Source organism: Staurois parvus, unplaced genomic scaffold (assembly GCF_062004578.1).
Source record: "Staurois parvus isolate SC_StPar_1 unplaced genomic scaffold, SC_StPar_1.0 ptg001152l, whole genome shotgun sequence".
NCBI classification, from domain to species: domain Eukaryota; kingdom Metazoa; phylum Chordata; class Amphibia; order Anura; family Ranidae; genus Staurois; species Staurois parvus.
In genome coordinates this window covers 376,642-401,273 of record NW_028318948.1, presented here as the reverse complement: position 1 = coordinate 401,273, position 24,632 = coordinate 376,642, and the positions used below count along the sequence as shown (strand labels likewise).

At 43.7% G+C, this 24,632-nt stretch overlaps 1 protein-coding gene across 4 annotated transcripts in view; it reads right to left on the bottom strand.

Annotated features, from left to right (window-relative positions):
- Positions 1 to 24,632, bottom strand: part of LOC149439147 (cytoplasmic dynein 1 intermediate chain 1-like) — a 100,225-nt gene that overhangs the window by 13,574 nt on the left and 62,019 nt on the right. For all 4 annotated transcript variants that reach the window (XM_089659406.1, XM_089659407.1, XM_089659409.1 and 1 more), the window contains exons 3-4: positions 5,289 to 5,405; positions 401 to 515 (exon numbers count right to left, since the gene is read on the bottom strand). In XM_089659406.1, coding sequence (XP_089515532.1) covers positions 401 to 515; positions 5,289 to 5,405 — 232 coding nt within the window. The remainder of the gene's footprint in view (positions 1 to 400; positions 516 to 5,288; positions 5,406 to 24,632) is intronic.

Here is a 24,632-nt window from a genome sequence, read left to right as displayed (position 1 = left end):
TGATTTTATCACCTAGCCACCTCACACGTCAGTAAGCCCCAGGGGCGGACTGACCATTTGGAAACTCGGGCACTGCCCGAGGGCCCGGGGTCAGTAGGGGGCCCCATGAGATGCCCCTGGTACCTTTTTCATAGGCTTTTTTTTAGTTTGGGCAAGGACACAGGGGCCCCATGATCCCCTATTGCCCGGGGGGCCCCACGAGTTGTCAGTCCGCCCCTGGTAAGGCCTTACTTAGATTTACCATATCTATGAAATCTAAGGGCCTACCTGATTTAAATAATTAATATCCAATCAGAAAAGTCCTTGCACTATATAGTTGTGCAAGGCAGGCCTGGATTTGGTAGAAAGCTGTGAACAATCAGACATTTTACAAGAAATTTAATCACACATCTCTGAATACCTAGAGGTGGCTCTGGGGAGATCCCAATACTCTGCAGTAGAGCTTCTGTTTCACGCCTCTTGCGGTCTAGATCAGAATCTTCATGGATTGGCTCTGTTTTTTGCTGTTGTTCTGCCTGTGTAAAATAATGTGTTATAGATTCACTAAAGATCTTGGGGACAATATAAAGACACAAGGCTTATGCAGGCCATAGATGGGTTGAAAATCGGCCGATTTTTCGGCCAAAAATAAAATCGGCCGATTTTCGGATCGTTAGTGGGCTAAATGTTCGGCCGTTTTTCGGTATTTTGGCAGATTTTTTTTATCGGTAAAGTTGGAAAATTTTGCCGATCGGCCGATTTTCGCGGCAATGATGGGCAAATCGGCCGATCTTTTACCGATAAAAAAATCTGCGCATGAGCAGTGACCTGCAAGAGGAAGACAAAAAAAAAGAAGAAAAAAGAAGAAGAGGATGAAGAAGAAGAAGAGGATGAAGAAGGAGAAGAAGAAGAAGAAGAGGATGAAGAAGAAGAAGAGAAAGATGAAGAAGAGGATGAAGAAGATGAAGAAGAGGATGAAGAAGAAGAGGAAGAGGAAGAGGATGAAGAAGAAGAGGAAGAAGAAGAAGAGGATGAAGAGGAAGAAGAAGAAGAGGATGAAAAAGAAGAAGAGGATGAAGAAGAAGAAGAAGAGGATGAAGAAGAAGAAAAAGAGGATGAAGAAGAAGAGGATGAAGAAGAAGAGGAAGATGAAGAAGAGGAAGATGAAGAAGAGGATGAAGAAGATGATGAAGAGGATGAAGAAGAAGAAGAGGAATTCCAGTCCGGCAAAAAGTGTCCCTGCAGAGAGCTCCGCTATTTCTTTGACAGTTCCTTGACAGTTATAGCGGTTGCAACAATGTATCTATTTGTTTCTGAATAAAAACATCTGTATCCGAAATGGATACAAATAGATACATTGTTGCAACTGCTATAACGGTCAAGGAACTGTCAAAGAAATAGCGGAGCTCTCTGCAGGGACACTTTTTGCCGACTGTAGACGGGATGAAAATCGGCCGATTTTTTTACCATTACTGGTAACGTCAGCCGCTTGAACGACCGATTTTTCGTTTTTTTAAAGAAAAATTGGCCGGTTTTCTCTCCATCTATGGCCTGCATAAGTCCATTTTTTTTTTATAACTGCACAAAATACTAAAGAGGATAACAGGTAAGTGACATCACTAAACGATCAAAATAAAAAGTTACCTATCCACAATATACTATACACCCACAAGTATGGGAATACCTCCCTAAATGAGTTCAGGAGTTTCCAGGGAAGGGTACTGTTAATGCTACAGTATATAAAGACAATACAGATAATTGTGTGCCTCTGACCTTGTGACAACAGCTTAGTGAAGGCCCTTTTCTGTTTCAGCATGGCTGTGCCCGTGTACAAAGCCAGCTCTGTAAAGACACGGTTTGATGAGTTTGGTGTGGAGGAACTCGAGTTGTCTGCACAGAACCCACACCTTAACATTACTGAACATTCTTGTTATGAACAGGAATATGCATTGTGAGCCAGGTCTTCTTTTCTAACATCAGTACCTGACCTCACAATTGCTGTTTTGGCTGAAAATTACATATTTTCACAGATGCACTCCAAAATCTTGTAGAAACCCTACGAAAAAGTGTGAAAGCTGTTACAACTGCAAAGGAGAAGCCACCCCCATATTAATGGAAATGGTTTTCGAATGGGGTATTTATCAAGTTCATATTAGTTTTGATGGCTGATTAGTTTTTGGGTACCCCTAATCTCTGCAAAGCCAGGCAAGATGCATTTTCCACGCTTTCATCCGCAGTCAGTAAACAGTCCATGAGCTTGCTTTTTGTTGTTTTTTTTAGGGGTTAATAACTTGGATGGGGTCTAGGAGTATATGGGATGCCCAATGGAACTGAAACAACTTGGGAGGACAAATTCCTAAGCACAAAAAGGAAAAAAATCCAGCAAACTCATGATCTTGCCACCATGCCAGGCCTCCTGCCTGGGAATTGACCAGATTCCCCTAAGTATGCAAATTATCCCCTCCTTACCCTCCCATTCCCACCACCTACTGGCTTCCAGAAACTTTTCCAAGTTTCTAGAGCAGAGGGAGGTATCCAAGAACTGACCTGCAGAGCTCTCCAGCCTTAACCTGAAGTAACCTCACTGACTCACTCCCAGGCTGACTCATACCCAGGCTTCTAGCATGCTTCTCACTATTAACCACTTGCCTACCAGGCACTTATACCCCCTTATTTACCAGGCCAATTTTCAGCTTTCAGCGCTGCCGCACTTTGATTGACAATTGCGCGGTCATGCAACATTGTACCCATATGAAATTTTGATCATTTTTTTCTCACAAATAGAGCTTTCTTTTGGTGGTATTTAATCGCCACTGGGCGCTTTACTTTTTGCGCTATAAAAAAAAAATGCAAAAAATTTGAAAAAAAAAAAAAAGTTTCTTTCTTTCTATTATAAAATTTTTCAAACAGGTATTTTTTCTCCTTCACTGATGTGCGTTGATGAGGCAGCACTGATGGGCACTGATAGGCGGCACTGATGGGCACTGATAGGCAGCACTAAAGGGCACTGATAGGCAGCACTAAAGGGCACTGATAGGCAGCACTAATGAGGTGGCACGGATAGGCGGCACTGATAGACAGCACTAATGAGGTGTTAAGGATAGGCGGCACTAATATGCAGCACTGATAGGCGGCACTGATAGGTGACACTGATGATGGGTACTGATAGACGGCACTGACTGGCATCACTGCTGGGCACTGACTGGCGGCACTGACTGGCACAACCACTGGGCACTGACTGGTGGCACTGACTGGCAGCACTGCTGGGCTGCAGTGGTGGGTGGCACTGGTGGGCAGCACTGGTGGGCACAGGTGGGTGGGCACAGGTGGGTGGCACTGCTGGGCACAGGTAGGTGGCACTTCTGGGCACAGGTGTGTGACACTGCAGAGTGGCACAGGTGGGTGCACTGCTGGGCAGTGGGTGATCTGCTGGGCACAGGTGGGCGGAGCTAGTGGGTGCACTGCTGGGCACAGGTGGGCGGAACTTGCGGGTGGCACTGCTGGGCACCGATCATCAGGGCACTGATCATCAGTGCCCTGATGATCGGTGCCGATCCCCACTCTGACAACTGTCGGTTCTCGGCAGTACTTTCCTCACGATCTGACAGCGTGAGGAAAGTGCAGCCGAGAACCGACACTTGCATTTCCCTTTGATCAGCGTGTCATTGGACACCGCTGATCAAGTGGTAAAAGGCCGCTGTGATTGGCCTTTTACCGCATCACGTGATCAGCTGTGTCCGTAGGACACAGCGATCACGGAGATCGCCGGGTGCGCGCCCCCTGGGAGCGCGTTCTGGGAGGACGTCATATGACGTCCACTCAGAACTGGCCGGCCGCAGTTTAGCCGTCATTCGGCTATCTGCGGTCGGCAGGTAGTTAAAGAAAAAAACCTTACACTAAAGGGTATTACAGGTGGATGAGGAATTTTTCATCTGGGGTCAGATGCTCCTTGCAAAAACTGTATGCTGACTCTTCAGAAGATAAGAGCCACTCCTGAAGGAGTAGATAGCCTAGGATCACTCCTTCAGGAGTGGCTCTTATCTTCTGAAGAGTCAGCATACAGTTTTTGCAAGGCTATCTACTCCTTCAGGTGTGGCTCTTATCTTCTGAAGAGTCAGCATACAGTTTTTGCAAGGAGCATCTGACCCCAGATGAAAAATTCCTCATCCACCTGGCTGTCTTGAGAGTAACCCAGGGCAAGGGATTCCAAGTAATGGGATACCAGGGAGAACTAGTTGGGTATTGCACCTGATCACAGCTCCATTCTTTGTGTAGAAGTACTCACACTTTCCTGTTCATGTAGCTTTAAAGGTTGAAGCTGCTTTCAAGTATTATGCTGGACTGGCTCCTTCCCTGCCGACAGGCTGTCTTTCTCCGGTAGACTGTGGAGATCCTTCTTACCAGCTTCCAGCCTGTAGGCAGACCAACTCCTCTGGGGCCCACTCCCAGGCTCCACGCCAGCAGCACTTCCTCACTTCATCTTCCACCCAACTCTTCCGCCCAGGCTCTATCGTATTTAAGGGCTGATCTTGCCACCATGCCAGGACTCCTGCCTGGGAATTGACCAGATTCCCCTAAGTATGCAAATTATCCCCTCCTTACCCTCCCATTCCCACCACCTACTGGCTTCCAGAAACTTCTCCAAGTTTCTAGAGCAGAGGGAGGTATCCAAGAACTGACCTGCAGAGCTCTCCAGCCTTAACCTGAAGTAACCTCACTCACTCACTCCCAGGCTGACTCATACCCAGGCTTCTAGCATGCTTCTCACTATTAAAGAAAAAACCTTACACTAAAGGGTATTACAGGTATTACAGGTGAGTCATTTAGTGTATTTGTTATTCAAACCTGAGCTTAAACAGAACCCCCCCCCCCCATGACTGGGCTTATGAAGGAGTCCTCCAGGACTTTTGCTGTTTTTATGTTTTTATGAATTTGATGGTTTTCAATGGCATAGTTCACACTTGCAGTGCAGTGCTTGCAGTTCCAGTGTGTTCCTGTTCCAGTAAAAAAAAAGTGGAACATGCAGCATTTTCCCTACAGAGAACTGTACTGGAATGATGTAAAGCGCATTAAAAATGTATCAGAACACACCTACATACATGAAAAACACACCAGACTCCAGTACAGTGAAAACAAAAAAACAGGAAAAAAGCATCAGGAACAAATAAAAAAAATGCATCAAAAATACACTGGGACGCATAAAAAACTCTCATGCCGAAATGCATCCAGAACGGATCTGGAGGATGTTTTTGTGGTGTGAAATAGCCCTTAACGTACGAGTTTGAAGCAACTAAACTCAGTTCACTGACCTCCTTCTTTTTCCGCTCCTCCTCTTTACGTTTCTTCTCTTCCCGTATTTGTGCTAAACGCTGCTTCTTCCGTTCCAGTTCAGCTTTCAGGTCACTTTTATCAGACATTATGTACTCCTACATGAGATAAAATCAAGAAAGGTGATGACATCTATTTAATATCAAATAACTGACCTGAATGTTTTTTTTTATTTTTCCATTTAAAGTAGACCTAACCCCGGACAGTGTTAACAAACATGTTCATGTAATTTCAAAATACTGTATGTATTCAATCTTTTTAAATCTGCAGTTTTATATATAATCCCTGGTGAACCTGTTATGACGATTCTTGTTCAGACACTTTCTGTTATAAGGTGGCATCTGTCTCCCAGTCTCCTGTATAATCACCCTGTCATATGTACCCTTGGCATGGGCGGACTGACCATTTGAGCACTCGGGCAGTGCCCGAGGGCCCGGGGTCAGTAGGGGGCCCCATGAAATGCCCCTGGTACCTTTTTTAAAGGCTTTTATGAGTGTGGGAAGGACACAGGGGCCCCATGATCCCCTAATTGCATTAGCAGTATTTCAGAGTTCCAGCCATTTTTGTGTTTATTAAAAGTCAGTGGCTATAAAATCTGTAGCTGCTGATTTTTAATAAACACACACTTACCTGTCCCAGGATCCAGCAATGTTCTCACCCGTGCCGTCCCTTCTCCCCTTCTCTTCTCCACGGTGCCGACATGTCAACTGCTGGAACCAGGCTGTGACAACTTGCGGCTTCACAGCCTGGTGCCCACTGCGCATGTGTAAGTCGCACTGCGCCTCCTAATTGGTCCGGCAGTCTTCTGGAACCTATGAAAGTTCCCAGGAGACTGCGGGAGGAAGGAGGGGGCTGAAATTCCGGCTCACTTCGCCGTGGTGAACTGTCAAAAACAGGTATCCGCTCTCCCTCAAAAGGTGCCAAACATGGCAGTGGAGGGGGGAGGAGGTAAATAAGCGGAGCTTCAACATTTGAGTGGAACCCCCCTTTAACGTGATGTATTTGTAAATGTTTGAAGCAGATGTCAACATTATAACTTTTTCATTATAATCGCACATTTTGTACAAGCATTTATTGTATATGTGTACCTAGTAGCACTCTGGATTCCAGCATATTTTTTTAAATCATTTGATAACATTAGTAACTTGTTTAAACAGGCAAATTATTATTATTACTATTATTATTATTAGTAGTAGTAGTAGTAGTGTATATCTAGTAGTGTATATCTAAACCCTAAGTGGATGACCTATTGTTACATTTTTGAATGTAAACGTTTGGAAAATAGAATTCTGCTTCCTTTTATTTTTTCCTTTTTTTACCCCAACTGATCACCACCAACCTCTTTCAGACATTTTATGTCTACAAGCACTAGCTCCAGTGTCAGCAACACATCATTACTTGTGACTGGCTTCCCAGTAGTGATAATGGAGGTCCATGCCTGCACTTTGTGTTGGCACAGCTGTTTGTAGACTTCACCAAGGGTCAGGGGCGGACTGACAACTCATGGGGCCCCCGGGCAATAGGGGATCATGGGGCCCCTGGGTCCTTCCCACACTCAAAAAAGCCTATAAAAAAGGTACCAGGGGCATTTCATGGGGCCCCCTACTGACCCCGGGCCCTCGGGCAGTGCCTGAGTGCTCGAATGGTCAGTCCGCCCCTGCGCACAGAATTCACCAACTGTCTGCAGAGTCAGTAGCTAAAGACCTCCAAACTTCATGTGGCCTTCAGATTAGCACAACAACAGTGCGTAGAGAGCTTCATGGAATGGGTTTCCATGGCCGAGCAGCTGCATCCAAGCCTTACATCACCAAGTGCAATGCAAAGCATTAGATGCAGTGGTGTAAAGCACACTGCCACTGAACTCTAGAGCAGTGGAGACATTTTCTCTGGAGTGATGAATCACGCTTCTCTGTCTGGCAATCCGATGGACGTGTCTGTGTTTGGCAGATGCCAGGAGAACGGTACTTGCCTGACTGTATTGTGCCCAGTGTAAAGTTTGGTGGAGAGGGGATTATGGTGTGGTGTTGTTTTTCAGGGGTTGGGCTTGGCCCCCTAGTTCCAGTGAAGGGAACTCATAAGGCATCAGCATTCCAAGATATTTTGTACAATTTCATGCTCCCAACTTTGTGGGAAGAGTTTGGGGATGGCCCCTTCCTGTTCCAACATGACTTCGCACCCGTGCACAAAGCAAGGTCCATAAAGACATGAATGAGTGAGTTTGGGGTGGAGGAACTTGACTGGCCTGCACAGAGTCCTGACCTCAACCCTATAGATCATCTTTGAGATGAATTCAAGCGTAGACTGCCAGCCAGGCCTTCCCATCCGACATCAGTGCCTGACCTCACAAATGCACTTCTAGAAAAATGGTCAAACCTTCCCATAAACACCCTCCTAAACCTTGTGGACGGCCTTCCCAGAAGAGTTGAAGCTGTTATAGCTGCAAAGGGCGGGGCCAACTCAATATTGAATCCTACGGACTAAGACTGGAATGCCATTAAAGTTCACGTGTGCGTAAAGGCAGGTGTCCCAATACTTTTGGCAATATAGTGTGTGTGTATATATATATATACACACACACATACAGTGAAGGAAATAAGTGTTTGATCCCCTGATGATTTTTAATGTTTGCCCACTCACATAGAAATGATCAGTCTAAAAATCGAATGGTAGGTGTATTGTAACACTGAGAGAATAGCAACAAAAAATTCAAAAGAAATGCATGTCTAACAAATGATGCACTGATTTGCATGTTCATGAGGGAAATAAGTATATGATTCCCTTCACAAAACATGACTTAGTACTTGGTGGCAAATCCCTTGTTGGCCCACTCCTCTTGGCAGATTCTCTCCAAGTCCTTAAGGTTTGGTGGCTGACGTTTGGCAACTCGAACTTTCAGCTCCCTCCACAGATTTTCAATTGGATTAATGTCTGGAGACTGGCTAGGCCACTTCAGGACCTTAATGTGCTTCTTCTTGAACCACTCCTTTGTTGCCTTGGCTGTGTGTTTTGGGTCATTGTCATGCTGGAACACCCATCCACGACCCATTTTCAATGCCCTGGCTGAGGGAAGAAGGTTCTCACCCAAGATTTGACAGTACATTGCCCTGTCCATCGTCCCTTTGATGCGGTGCAGTTGTCCTGTCCCCTTAGCAGAAAAACACCCCCAAAGCAGAATGTTTCCACCACCATGTTTGACAGTTGGGACGGTGTTCTTGGGGTCATAGGCAGCATTCCTCCTCCTCCAAACACAGAGAGTTGAGTTCATGCCAAGGAGCTCGATTTTGGTCTCATCTGACCACAACACTTCAACTAGTCCTCCTCTGCATCATTCAGATGTTCAGTGGCAAACTTCATACGGGCCTGGACATGTGCTTTCTTGAGCAGAGGGACCTTGCAGGCACTGCAGGATTTCAATCCTTGTCGGCGTAGTGTGTTACCAATTGTTTTCTTGGTGACTGTGGTCCCAGCTGCCTGCAGATCATTGACAAGATCCTCACGTGTAGTTCTGGGGTGATTCCTTACTGTTCTCGTGATCATTGACACTCCATGAGGTGAGATCTTGTATGGTGCACCAGACCTAGGGAGACTGACAGTTGTTTTGTGTTTCTTCTATTGCGAATGATTGCACCAACTGTTGTCACCTTCTCACCTTCTCACCAAGCTGCTTGGCGATAGTTTGGTAGCCTAGTAGTCCAGCCTTGTGTAGGTCCACAATCTTGTCCCAGACTTCCTTAGACAGCTCTTTGGTCTTTGCCATGGTGGAGAGTTTGGAATCTGATTGTTTAATTGCTCCTGTGGACAGGTGTCTTTTATACAGATAACAAAATGAGATTAGCAGTGCTCCCTTTAAGAGACTGCTTCTAATCTCAGATTGTTACCTGTGTGAAAGACACCTGGTAGCCAAAAAAGAATGATAGGGGATCAAATACTTATTTCCCTCATGAACATGCAAATCAGTGCATAATTTCTTTTTAATTTTTTGTTGCTATTCTGTCTCTCAGTGTTACAATACACCTACTATTCGATTTTTAGACTGATCATTTCTTTGTGAGCGGGCAAACATTAAAAATTAGCAGGGGATCAAATACTTATTTCCTTTACTTTATGTACACAGTATATAGGAAACACAGTCATATCAATTCCTGCTCCTTGACATTCCAGCATTCCAGAGTTTGTTCTTATATAACAATAAAGACTCATTAAAATCTGTAAAATAGCATGAAAAGCATGCTGAAATCGTGTGTACATACTTGTCAGGAGTGCTTTTATCTGCAATGAATAAAGCGGTTTTTGACAGTAATTGGTGTGACAGTCCTGAGTATCTGAGAAGAATCAAGCTGTGTGTCTCTTCCAGATTCTGAACTTCAGGTGCTGCCACTGGTCTGTGTTCTGACTCTACCCCCAACCTGCTGATTTTCTACTTCTTCTGCCTATCTGATATCAAATCTGACTTCTGACCCTGCTTCTGCCTTCCAAATTGATACATCTTCTTCCAATTTGTTGCTGATTCTGGCTAGCTTTGACTACTACATCTTCAAGTTCCGGTGCTCCATCTGTAAGACAGCGTTCTGCACAAGTTTCAGTCCTGCGCCCACAGCATTCCAACAATATCCAGACTGTCATCTGGCCATGATGTCAAAACCTATGCCACTTCTCATCCAGCTACACCCTCCTCACCAACTCCAGGCGTTCAAGAAGTCCTTTCATCAGCTCAGCCTCTACCAGGTACTGGACAGTAGCACAGGGTAACATAATTCATATTGAATTCACTAAAGTCGGCCATATATGGATCTAAATTCAACCGGTTCAACAGGGACTGGTCAAATTTCGATCCAGGTATGAGCTAGCTGGCTGTACACAAGTCGATCTATTGATCGACTTCTGTACAACCAGCCTGTCAGGTTTTCCTGAACGATCAGTGCTATACTGATCAGTACTGCTTGTTGAAAGAAAAAAAATTATGTATGGTTTCCCTAAGAGCTTAGTTTTAGGGCTGAAGCACATGAAACTCACACAGGCATTTTGGATGTCTCTGGTAATTTCCAGTGATATACCACACCCAGGGAGCCACACATGTTGTGTACAGCCTACCATACAAGCAGGGACGGACTGACAACTCATGGGGCCCCCGGGCAATAGGGAATCATGGGGCCCCTGTGTCCTTGGCCAAACTCAAAAAAGCCTATGAAAAAGGTACCAGGGGCATCTCATGGGGCCCCCTACTGACCCCAGGCCCTCGGGCACTGCCTGAGTTTCCAAATGGTCAGTCCGCCCCTGCATACAAGTGAATGCCTGTACACGGCTGTGTTCTTCTTTGCATCAGCGTTCACACATGCATGGGTACCCAATGTACTTTCTGAACATGAAACTTACACCACTTGTAGGGCAAGCTCTATGTGACATGTATGGCCCCCCATGTGCAGCAAAGTGCTGGTAAACAATTACTGTATATCTGATATTGAAGTGTTTACAAAGGCAGAGTTGTAGTTTAAATGTCACTTTTTTTTTTTAAATATATACAGTATATATACAGTGGATAAAAAGGGCTACACACCCGTTAAAATGTCAGGTTTCTGTGATGTAAACAAATGAGACAAAGATAAATCTTTTCAGAACTTTTTCCACCTTTTAATGTGATTTATAAACTGTACAGCTCAATTGAAAAACAAACTGAAATCTTTTAGGGGGGAGTAAACATGAAAAACTAAAATAATGTGGTTACATAAGTGTGCACACCCTCTTATAACTGGGGATGTAGCTCTGTTGAGAATTAAGCAATCACATTCAAAATCATGTTAAATAGGAGTCAGTACACACCTGCTTCCAAAGCTTTAGAGGGATCTCATTGTTAAAAGGTATCAGTCAGGAGAAGGGTACAAAAGAATTTCCAAGGCATTAGATATACCATGAAACACAGTGAAGACAGCCATCATCAAGTGGAGAAAGTATGGCACAACAGTGACATTACCATGAACTGGACATCCCTCCAAAATTGATGAAAAGACAAGAAGAAAACAGTTCTGGGAGGCTGCCAAGAGGCCTACAGCAACATTAACCACCTCCCGCCTGCCATATAGTAATATGATGGATGCAAGGTGGTTCTCTCGTTCTGGGAGGACATCATATGACGTCCTCCCATTCTCACCGCACATGCGCGGCCCCGGACACAGCGGATCACCGATCATGGAAAGAGCTAAAGATGTCAGCTTGGTCATGTGATCAGGTGTGTCCAATCACAGCTGATCACATGTAAATAGAGAAATGCCGGTTATCGGCATTTCTCTCCTCTCGAGCTGTCACGCTGACAGCTTGAGAGGAGAGGAGAGCCAGTAATTGGCTTTCCACAGAAGGGACATGTACACTGATCATCAAGGCACTGTTGATCAGTGTGCCCTGATGATCAGTGTAGCCCTAGCAGTGCCACCTGTCAGTGTCCATCAGTGCCTTGTGCCAGTGCTCATTAGTGCCTCATGCCAGTGCCACATCAATGCCACATATCAGTGCCTACCAGTGCACATCAATGCCACATATCAGTGCCCATCTGAGCTGCCTTTCAGTGTCACCCATCAGTGCCAATCAGTGCCACCTATCAGTGCTGCCAATCAGTGCCACCTATCAGTGCCAGTCAGTGCCGCCTTTCAGAATGGCAACGACCCAAAGCATACATTCAAATAAAGCAAAGGAATGGCTTCACCAGGAGAAGATTGAAGTTTTGGAATGGCCCAGCCAGAGCACAGACCTGATCGCAAATCTGTGGGGTGATCTGAAGAGGGCTGTGCACAGGAGATGGCCTCACAATCTGACAGAGTTGGAGTGTTTTTGCAAGGAAGAATGGACAAATATTGCCAAGTCAAGCTGTGCCATGCTGATAGACTCCTACCCAAAAAGACTGTGCTGACTGTGCTGTAATTAAATCAAAAGATGCTTTAACAAAATATTAGTTTAAGGGTGTATGCATTTATGCAACCACATTATTTTAGTTTTTTATTTTTACTTCCCTCCACCTAAAAGATGTACTGTTTACAGGTCACATTAAAGGTGGAAAAAGTTCTGAAATTATTTATTATTATTATAATACATGATTTATAAAGAACCAACAGTTTGCTCAGCGCTTTACGATATAAAGGGAGACAATAGAGCAACGATACAGTTCAATACAAAAGGGTGAGGAGGGCCCTGTTCCTTAGAGCTTACAATCTAAGAGGGAGGGGCTGGTGGTACAAAAGGTAATAACAGTGGGGGATGAACTGATAGGAGGAATAGAAGATTCGGTGATATTTGGGGCAGGCTCTGGAGAAGTCCTGGAGACGAATATGGGAGGAGACAAGAGAGCTAGAGAGCAGGAGGTCGTGGGAGGAGCGGAGAGGACGGTTTGGGTGATATTTGGGGACAAGATTGGTGATGTCATTTGCGGCAGAGTTTTAAATGGCTTTATATGTTGTTAATGTTTTGAATTTTATTCATTGGGCAATGGGAAGCCAGTGGAGGGATTGACAGAGAGGGGTGGCAGATATGGAGCGGTTAGTAAGGTGGATGTGTTTGGCAGCAGCATTCACGATAGACTGAAGAGGGGATAGCCTGCGATTAGGTAGGCAAATGAGGAGGGAGTTACAATAGTCAAGGTGAGAGATAAAAAGGGAGTAAATAAGTTGCTTAGTGGTTTCAAAGGTTAAGAATGGGCGTATCTTGGAGATGTTGCGGAGGTGAAGTCTACAAGATTTGGACAGTGATTGGATTTGTGGCTGAAAGGACAGATGGGAGTCTAGGAATACACCTGACGTCGGTCACGCCTCTGTACAGCCTCCCCTCTGATGATGTGCCTGTAGCACGAAAGGCCTAAGGAGGAGCTGTGCAGAGCGTGACGTCATTTCCTACCGCCGGAGCCACGAGGAGGCCCGGCGGCCATCTTTACTAGGGTCAGTAATGCTGTCTTCTACCTATACACATTTGCTGTGATGTGCATACTGCCCTATTGCTATGTCTGACTAATAAAATCACCGTAAGAACATACTACACTATCTCTGGCACCTGTTTTTTGGGGCTCCTTCTTGGAGCTGTTACTCCCACAGAAAGGGTGCCCTCACCAGCCAGAAGAGGGATCAACACTACCAGTGTGACTAGCCTTAAGGGGACCTCTGGACCTGTCGTGTTGTTTCTGATGACCCACAGTGAACAGGACGCCCACCACTCGGTCTTCGTTGGATCGGATACCTGGGATGATTATTCCTATATGCGCATAATCCATGCGTTTCTGGTGAGTGCGCATTGCTGTTATTTCAAGGCAGTACATACCTCGGAAGTATATTCATCTTATCAGACAATACTGCGGATATTGCATAGACTTTATATGTGTACATTTATATATACTTGTTTGTCTTCATCCAGTTAATAATTCTTGAGCGCTGCACTGTTCTTTGTAGGATTACACCTAGTACCCTGGCATAAGGGGAGGGACTGATGGTTGTATTATTGATCTTGATGGAGAAGTCAGGGGAGGGAGCACGGGTTGGAGGGAATAGTATGAGCTCCATTTTGGAATGATTTGATGAAGTAGAGTGCCATCCATGCCGATATGTCACTTAGTAGGTTAGTAATGCGAGAGCAGACTGAAGGGGTGAGGAGTAGAAAGATAGATTTGTGTGTCATCAGCATAGAGATGGTACTTAACCATTTGCCACCCGCCCTATGGCTGAATAGCGGGCGGCAAATGTCATCAGTGTTCTGGGTGGACGCCATATGGCGTCCTCCTGCACGTGCGCAGATTGCGCTCCTGCAGAGCGGCGTGATCTGTCACCGGCCGTGTACCTCAGACATGGACGGTGACAGATCTGAGTATCGGCCCCGTTGCCGGTACCATGTGACCTGCTGTGACCAATCACAGCAGGTCACATGACAGTTGTATACAATGGATGGCTTCATTCATGCCATCCATTGTATACTACTGCCTAGCTGTGAATGGTCACAGCTAATCACATGCACATGTCATGTGATTAGCTGTGACCAAATCACAGCTAAGCACAAAAAAAAAAAACCCTGAATGAATCGATGTCATTCAGGTAAATGCTTGCTTATAGCAAAGTAATTCTTTGCTATAAGCAAATTGTGTTGAAAAAAAAAAAATACGGATCACTTCCCCAAAGTAGTACAATGTTACTATGGTAACATTGTACTACTTTGGTCATAGTGAAATATGAAAAAAAAAAATCTTAAGAAAAAAAATTTAATAAAAAATAATTACAATTTTATTTATTTTTTTCATACTGTCACCAGTCAGTGTTCCTGATCACCGCCATGCCAGTTATATGATAATGCTGTACTGCACTGGTAACAATATGTAAAAAAAAAAAAAAATAGTGAAACTAATTTTTTTAAATTTTTTACGAACAATTATGACAAAAAAAAAATACAACTTCAAAAAGCTCGCCATGCCTCTTATGAAGTACGTCGGACTGTCTACTTTGCAAAAAGGGGTCATTTGGGGGATATCTGTACTGTTCTGACATTCTTGGACCTCAAGAAATTAGATTGGCTGTCAGTACTTCAGGATTGATCAATATTCAGATCTACCATAGTTTGTGAACTCTATAACTTTCCTACAAAGTAAATAATACATCCTAATTTGGGTTATTTTCACCAAAGACATGTAGCAGAATACATCTCGGCCTAAATTTATGAAGAACAATTATTTATTTGCAAACTTTTATAACAAAAACAAAGAAAAACGTGTTTTTTTTTCAAAATTTTTGGTCTTTTTTTGTTAATTTAGCAAAAAATAAAAACCCCAGTGGTGATTAAATACCACCAAAAGAAAGCTCTAGTTGTGTGAAGAAAATTATAAAATTTTAGTTTGGGTACAATGTTGTATGACCGCGCAATTGTCATTCAAAGTGTGAGAGCGCTGAAACCTGAAAACTGGCCTGGGCAGGAAGGTATAAAATTGCCCGGTATTCAAATGGTTAAAGCCATGGGAGTTTATCAAGTGACCAAGGGAGGAAGTGTAGATGGAGAAGAGAAGGGGTCCAAGGACAGAACCTTGAGGGACCCCTACAGAAAGAGGAAGTGGAGAGGAGGAGACAGAGGTATAAATAACACTGAAGGAGTGTTGCGATAAGTAGGAGGAGAACCAGGAGAAAGCAGAGTCTCGAAGCCAAGAGAGTGGAGTTTTTTGAGGAGGAGGGGATGACCAAATGTATCAAAAGCCACAGAGAGGTCAAGTAGTAAGAGTACGGAGTAGTGGCCATTGGTTTTAGCAGTTAGTAAATCATTAGTGAGTTTTAGTAGGGCAGTTTCAGTGGAGTGTTATGAGTGAAAGCCAGACTGTGAAGGGTCAAGAAGGTTGCTGTCAGTGAGGTAGGAGCACAGGCGATTGTAGACTAAGCGTTCTAAGAGTTTAGAGGTAAACGGGAGTAGGGAGATGGGTCTTAAGTTGTTCAGGTTGGTGGGGTCCAGCGAGGGTTTTTTAAGTATGGGAGTGATCTGTGCATGCTTCAGAGGGGTGGGGAAGGCACCATTAGAGAGGGAGAGATTGAAGATGTGAGTGACGGAGCTTAGGACTAAAGAAGAGGATGACCGTGGTGGTTGAGAGGGGACAGTATCCAGGGGGCACGTGGTAAGACGGGCTTCTGAGAAAACTTTAGTGACCTCTTCAGTAGTAGCAAGGTCAAAAGAGGAAAGTGTTAAGGGAGGTTTAGTATAAGGTATGCTAAGTGGGATATACAGTATGTCTGTGTAGCAGAGATGCCTCTACAAATTGCATCAATCTTGTTTTTGAAATGATTTGCAATCTCATAAGCAGTGAGTGTGTTACTGGGTGGAGGTGGAGAAAGTAGAGAAGAGACAATGAGGACTGGATGACAAGGTATTAAGAGTGACAAAGTAGGCTTGTTTAGCAGCATGGAGGGAGAAATTGTATGTTAAGAAAGCAGATTTACAGTATACAGTGTGAATGCTTGCTGATATTTGTTTTTACACCACAATCGTTCCAATGCACAACTATGTAGCTTAAGATTTCTGGTGTTGTCAGTCTGCCACGTTTGTAATGGTCGGAGCCTGATACTTTGTGTAGTTAGAGGAGCAAGTGAGTCTAGTGTGGACGAAAGCGAACTGTTGTAGACAGCAGTGGCCAGGTCAGGGCAGGACAGGGGAGAGATTCTGTCATAGAGGCGGTCAGTTGCAGAGTGGAAAAGAGAAGGGTTTAAGTTGTGAAGGTTTCTGCGGGTAATTGTTTGCTGCTTGGAGGGATAAGTGAAGATGAGGACACTGTAAAGATGATGAGATTGTGTCACGATATAAGGTCAGGTTCAGAGACCAGTTGCTAGGCTTACCTGAAACCAGCAGGATTGGTACACCAGCGGCCCACCCTGGGAATGACGCAGGCTCACCTGAGGTGCGAGGTCTAAGCATCCACCGGCCTTCCCCAGAGCTCCTAATGGTGGAGATGGATTTGGCTGCGTGTGAATGCCAGATCGCACATCTCAGGATCACCCCACCAGGGAATGAGTAGGCTGGAAACCAAAAGCGGATCAAACAGTTCAGGGATCAAACAGAAGCGGAGTCAGTCACAAGCCAAGGGTCGGTCACCAATGGTAGTAGATAGGATGAGGCAGAATCATAGTCAGTAGCAAGCCAAAGGTCGGTAACGTAGATGAAGACAGCAGCAGGAACAATAAGCAGGATATTGGCTGGTAAGGCACAATAATCTGGCAAGGAGGAAGTGCATGGACATGGCTTTTATAAGGAAGTTCATGGGAGGAGCAAGGAGTTCAAGGTTCAAGAGAAATCAAGGTACAAGGCAGGATTATCCAAGAATTGTCAAGGGAGCTGTCCAGCATTCAAGACCTTGCCTCCTACTGCAGAGGGGCCAGGTTCAATTCCAGGCTCTGACAGATTGTGATCAGAGAGAGGAAAGGGGGTGTTTGTGAGGTTGTAGGAAGAGCAAAGATGGGAGAAAACAAAGTCTATTGTATTCCCATCAGAGTGAGTGGAGGACTGTGTCCATTGTGTTAAGGCAAAAGATGAGGTTAGGTTGAAGAGTTGGGATGTAGCCGGGTTGTTCACATTAATGGGGATGTTAAAATCTCCAAGAATGATAGTGGGTATTTCAGAGAAGAGAAAGTACAGTAGCCAAGCAGAGAAGCCCTCAAGAAAGCGCTACAGGAGGTCAGTAGATCACTGCAGTCCTCAGAGAAATGGGAGAAAACAGCCGAATGCAGTGAGTCTTGAAAGAAGAGAAGGATAGAGAGGGAGGGTTATGGAAGACTTGAAATGTGCTTAGTGGGGATAGAAGCAAACCAACTCCACCTCCTTTCTGACCACTAGGTCTGGTCAAGTCCAGAGAAGGCTTCTGCAGGAGAAGCAGAATCTGATGCTTGAAGCCAGGTATCTGTAATTGCTAGTAGGTGAAGGGAGTGGGAGACAAAAAGGTCATGGACAGAGGTGAGTTTATTAAAGACAGAGCAGGCATTCCAAAGGGAGGGTGGTTTTTAGGAACATGGGGATTGAGATTAAGTTGGGTGGATTTTTCTCGGCTAATTTTCTCGGCTATTCTCGGAGGAAGGAGGGTGCCTGGTGTGGGGTTGAGATACTGGAGAACTAGGGTTTGGGGAAATATCACCAGAGGTTAGGAGAAGGAGGGTGAGGAAAGTAAGATGGGAGTGGAATGTATATTAGTGCACATGCCTTCCTGTCCTGGTGTTTGGATCATCAGGTGAGTAAAGTATTAGCAGGAGGTGATGAGAGCAGTAGTAGGGAGATGGTAGAAGTGAGGGTGATATGTATAAGCTTTGGGGTGGAGCAGAGGGGTAAATAAAGGAGATTTTGAGAGCAGAGGATAGTAATATGAAAAGGAGGAGTATAGGGGGCATTTTAAAAGGTAGATGGAGTGGGAATCAAACTTGTAGGAGATGTTTCCCAGGGTGTTTGCTTGCAGTCCATCCAGCGTGCAGTAGAGTTCTTTGTTGTATCTTCCTGCTGCTTGAGTTATCCTGCATTAGTTCAACTGCTGCTTCGCACTCCAGCAGCAAATGCACTCATGCAGGACAATGCCCCACCCTACATCTGTGACCTCCCCCATAAGTTGGTCTAAATTTATAGGGAAATGATCAAATGGGCAACTCCTCTCTGCACCAATTAGGAACTGATAAGGATCACATGAATTTGGGGGGAGGTTGATCAAAACCAGACCAGACACAGGCCAAAGTCATAAAAGATGATTGATTTTCTGATCACAGAAACAAAGGAGGTGAGAATCAATCACCACAAACAGACAAAAAGATATGACTAATTATCCTGAGTTTTGCAGAAAGTCAGTGCATAGCAGCGAGCTAGTTTAAGGTAGAGATCACATAACAGCATTTACCTGTGAAAAAATAGAGGACATGATCAAGGAGCTGTGTTCAACTGCTATTTTGCACTCACGCAGGACAATTCCCCCCATCTGCGACTGTACCCCCCGTCTGATTTATCTTTGTCTCTTTTTTTATATCACAGAAACGTGACATTTTAACAGGAGTGTGTAGACTTTTTTTTTAAATCAAGTCTGTGTATATATATATATATATATATATATATATTTGTATACAGTTGTGTTCAAAATAATAGCAGTGCGTTGAAAAAAAGTGAATAAAGCTCAAAATCCTTCTAATAGCTTTTATTTCCATCCACACAAATGCATTGGGAACACGACACATTCTATTCCAAATCAAAACATGAAGAAAAATATATCAAATTTGTGTTGTTCCTCTAAAAAAATTGAAGAAAAGTGAATATTAGACTGTTCAAAAAAATAGCAGTGTTTGTATTCTTCTTTACAAACTCAAACATTCACTATATAAACTGAAAAATGTTTGAAGATTTTGCTTTCCTTTGAATCACTTAATGAATATTTGGTTGTAGTCGCACTGTTTCTGAGAACTGCTGTACATCTGTGTTGCATGGAGTCACCCAACTTCTGGCCCCTGTGATCAGGTATTCCAGCCCAGGATGATTGGACTACATTCCACAGTTCTTCTCTATTTCTTGGTTTTGCCTCAGAAACTGCATGTTTGATGTCACCCCACAAGTTTTCTATTGGATTAAGATCCGGGGATTGGGCTGGCCACTCCATAATGTCAATCTTGTTGGTCTGGAACCAAGATGTTGCACATTTACTGGTGTGTTTGGGGTTGTTGTCTTGTTGGAACACCCATTTCAAGGGCATTTCCTCTTCAGCATAAGGCAGCATGACCTCTTTAAGTATTCTGATGTATTCAAACTGATCCATGATCCCTGGTATGCGATAAATAGGCCCAACACCGTAGTATGAGAAACATCCCCATATCATGATGCTTGCACCACCATGCTTCACTGTCTTCACAGTGTACTGTGGCTTGAATTCAGTGTTTGGGGGTCGTCTTTAGGCCAGTCAATGTGCTCTTTGGCAGATTGTAACCTCTTCAGCACATCTTTTTCCCAACAGTGGGACTTTGCGGGGACTTCTTGCAGATAGCTTGGCTTTACATAGGCGTCTTCTAATTGTAACAGTACTCACAGGGAACTTAAGACCTTCTTTGATCTTCCTGGAGCTGATTGTTGGCTGAGTCCTTGCCATTTTGGCTATTCTTCTATCCATTCGAATGGTAGTTTTTCGCTTTCTTCCACGTCTTTCAGGTTTTGGTTTCCAGGTTAAACCATTTGCAATCATTTTAACTGAGCAGCCAATCATTTTTTGCACTTCTTTATATGTTTTCCCCTCTCCAATCAGCTTTTTAATCAAGGTACGCTGTTCTTCTGAACAATGTCTGGAACTACCTATTTTCCTCAGAATTTCAGAGAGAAATGCACTGTAACCAGTATGTACAGCATTTGCTGCCTTCCTTCCTTAAATAAGGGCAATAATTGCCACCTGTTTTTCAAAGAATGAATGACCTCACTAATAGAACTCCACACTGCTGTTATTTTGAACATGCCCCTTTCAATTAGTGATTCAATTACACAGAATCAGCAGCATGCATGTCATGACTGTTGGGTCTGTTGGATTTCTATTACTCTACTACACCTGCTAGTAAATTATTTGCCATGTAGAAATATAATTTCCACCAAAAACAGTGATTGATCAGGTTAGTGATGTCTGATTGCTATTATTTTGAACACAACTGTATATATATATATATATATATATATATATATATATATATATATACACACACTAGAGGGACTATTATGGAAAAATTAAATAAACTTTGGTATAATTGTGCCACCATTCCGCAATGCTGCTCCACCATGAAAAAGATTTGATGGGGTTCTATCAGAGTGTCCATTTACTCACCATGTCCAGATGCAGGTGTAGGCCCCTTTACCTCCATTTCCCACAACTCCCAGGGTACTTGGACATACCCAGAGAGTGTAAATTCATCACCTTCCCTCCCCCTGAGACGTAACACCTGATGAGGCAGAGGTAGCCTGGCATGTAATCTGCAGCCCTGTGAGAGGAAGATAGTTAACCACTTAAAAGCGGTACATGGCCACTTCCTTGGCAAAGCAGAGCATGAGAGAACCCAGTGTAGTAGTAGGCCAAAACCATCTGCATCAATATGGAGTTGTCCCTCCTTATGGAGATGTGCATGGGGTATAGTCATACTGGAACAGAAAAGGGCCTTCTCCATATTTCTGCTCAAAGACTGAAAGCACACAATTGTCTAAAATGACTTTGTATACTGTAGTATTAACAGCGCCCTAAAATCACCTGAACTTAATAATTTTCAGGGATGTCCACATACTTTGACCACATAGGTTATGTAGGTGTGACGGTCAGGTGTCCACAAACATTTAGCTACATAATGTAAGGATTGGTTCACACCTACAGGTGTGACTAAACATGGGCATGCTTCTGCGTGTTTTTCATGCGTTCCCACATGTCGCGTGTAAGGCAGTCAATTCATTTCAATAGGCTGCTCTATCCATTAGAAATGCAGAAAAAAGGTCCTAGACTCTTTTCCAAAACATGGCACACTATGCAGTTCTGCGTGTGTGAAAATGCAGCATGTTTGGAGATGCGTGTTGGTGCCATTAACAATTAATGGCAGCGCGTTTTTCTACGTGTCAGGAAAGCGCTCGATTTTGTGTATGTTTTCAACACACAAAAATCTGAACCAATCCTAATTCTTGCTTTTACTGATAAATGAGGAAAAGGAGTTCTTTTTTTCAGATAAGGTGTATATACAAACCGACTTTGGTCCCATTTGTTTATTTTTTTTTACATTTATACCTGCCTAGCGACCTAGTAAGTAGTTGACAAAAAAAAAACTAATTGTGTATCCAGAATCAATCAGTTTCCTATAAAAATTTGGATTAAATTACTATTTTGTTTAATGCTTGCCTATCATACACTTAAACAAACAAAAGCAGTGAAGTGGAAACTTTACTTTAGCCTGTAATTACAGAGAAAATGTGATAGCATAAAGCAAATGGCAGCTAAATACATAATTCATTCTCTCTGTGACAGCTGCGGGGTTCCTCAAAACAATGGCAGCCATCTGTAAAAAATGTTCAAGCAGAAAATCAAACTAACATGATTTCAAAATGTAATCACATTCAGAATCGACATAATCAATCTCTTGCACAAAAATATGAATATGTTATGACCACCTTGGGCCTTAGTTATGTGCCATCTTGTAGCGGAAGCCTTTGGCCTCATCTTCATCTCTCTTTAAAAGAATTTGTCGCTTTGCCCATTCCATGCTTATCAGTCAGGTACATTATTGCCAAATTTTAAACAGTGGCAACATAAAGTACAGTATGTGCAAATCCAATCATTAATATCTCATATAGGCTTATTAACATGTTAATGTAATTTTAGAGGTCTTTTTTGATATCTGCAGCTTTTATTTAAATGATACCTGGTGATCCCACTACAAAAATTCTTGTTCAAGCATGTCCTGTTATAGAGTGAATGCGCTCTGTCCTTGTATCCCAATTGTGCTCCTGTGTTGTCAAAGGGGCTTATGTTGCAACCGCTGCAATAGCTGTATGGTTTCCTGATGCTGACAAAAGTGAACCAAATGCGATTTCTCCTGCGCTCCGGGACCCAGGCCGGTGGTGAGTAGATGAAATCAAACTCCCGAAAAGCAACCACCGGAATAAACAAGGTCGTGCAGCTCCACACCAAGGCTGGGGAAGCCCGAACAGAACTGTGAAGTAAAACAACAAGAAGCGCACCAACCTTGCGCATTACCTCAGTAACCAAAATTTATTTAGTAAAAGAATGGTACTCACAAACAGTGAATAAAAAGAGGCATGTAAGTCCTCCAAGGGACTTTAAAGGCAAGGGGCCAGTGCGAATCCCATCATGGGGGTAGCCACTCAGTACAGCTGACGCGTTTCAAAGGTCATGCCTTCTTCCTCAGAGCTGACTGGACTGAGGCATAAAAGGGAACATACACTCTCAGTCCAGTCAGCTCTGAGGAAGAAGGCATGACCTTCGAAACGCGTCAGTAAACTGAGTGGCTACCCCCATGATGGGATTCGCACTGGCCCCTTGCCTTTAAAGTCCCTTGGAGGACTTACATGCCTGTTTTTATTCGCTGTTTGTGAGTACCATTCTTTTACTAAATAAATTTTGGTTACTGAGGCTGACAAAAGTGAACCATTTCCATGTAGTGTGCATTGAAATAGCTGCTTGTAGTCTCTGCTGGATCAAGTGACAGGGTGACAACACAGAAGCACAACTGTGAGTGTTGTCACCCTATACCAGGAAGTGACTAAACAAAGAAATTCATGGCAGGATCACCAGGTATTATTTTAACGAGAGCTAAAGCTTATATAAGATTTTAGAGATTGTGTGTTCATCTACATTAATTACCAGCACTGACACTACAACTGGGCATATTAGCTTGTAATATTAGTGCCATCTTGATTTCTCAGGGAATGCTATACTGTTGGGAATTTTATTACGGTATTTGAAAAGCAATATTGTGGCGCCTCAATAAGTGAATAATTTAAACAATAATGGATGTTGCCTGCTCTAAGCCAGCAAAAGTTAACAGCTGCCCCTAAAAAGTGAAATGCACTTCTACACATGAATATGTGAATAGGTAGGCGCTGCAATGATTATATAGCACAGATGAAAAATAGAGTGAACTACCAATATCATCAAACAAATGGTAGTTCTAAACAAAATATGATGAATAGTGAACATAATATATTATGGTGACAGTCCCATAAAGGTATAGTCCCATAGATATATGCTCTTTCAATAAGTGAATTTCTCACTCACCAGAAAAAACTGACCCGGTCAAATAAGGTGGTCAAATATCGCTTTGTTATCATAAATATTGACGACCAGCAACAGGCTCTCCTGGATTTACGTGATCACAAGACTCTGGGTGCACAAATGGTGGATGGATTCACAATCCCAGGCTCTCCTCAAGATAAAGGTAATGCTCCAAGCAGCTCAAATAAACCAAATAAATTAAATTGCTCTAAATGTAGTATTTATTGAAAATAGCATAACAAGATAGGTAAGTATCAATGCACTCACATGTAATGGTGCGCAGAAACCAGCACCAGTCTATGCAGCCTGTGTTTGTATGTATACCAATAATGATGGCCGGCGTGCGTTCCAAGCCTCGCTTTCGACAGGCCAGATGTGACGGGATCAGGTGCGGACTGACCATTGGGGAACTCGGGCACTGGCCGAGGGCCCGGGGTCAATAGGGGGCCCCATGAGATGTCCCTGGTACCTTTCATAGGCTTTTTTGAGTGTGGTTTGAGTGTGGGCGAGGACACAGGGGCCCCATGATCCCTTATTGCCCGGGAGCCCCATGAGTTGTCAGTCCGCCCCTGGACGGGATCACGCTTCTACGTACGTTTCACCTGGAGAAGTCCTATTACACCTGGAGTCAAACCTTCAGGACCCATGTGCAAGAAACTATAAAAGGGCCCCCCCCTCCACGGTGGCGGAAAGTCAGGGCCTGGTTGCAAGTACAACCTTTGTGACCCTGGTAGTTCCACTACTGGTGTCAGTAGTTTTATTTTTGTTATTTTATTTTTTTATCATTTTTTACCATTTTATTTATTTATTTGGGGTTTTTACAATTTAATTTTTGGTTATAATTCTTTAGGAGCTCTGTTGGGGAGCTTTGGTGAGATATCAGGGGTCTAAACAGACCTCTGATGTTTCACCTTTGAGACAGAGAAAAGAGATTAAGGACATAGCCCTCAATCTCCATCTCTGCAGCCTCAGTTGCACAGAATGAATGGACAGGAATAGCTTCCTGTTTATTCACAAATTGAAGCACAGTAAACACAGTTTACTATGCCCCAGGTATGAATGAATAGGATCAGTGATT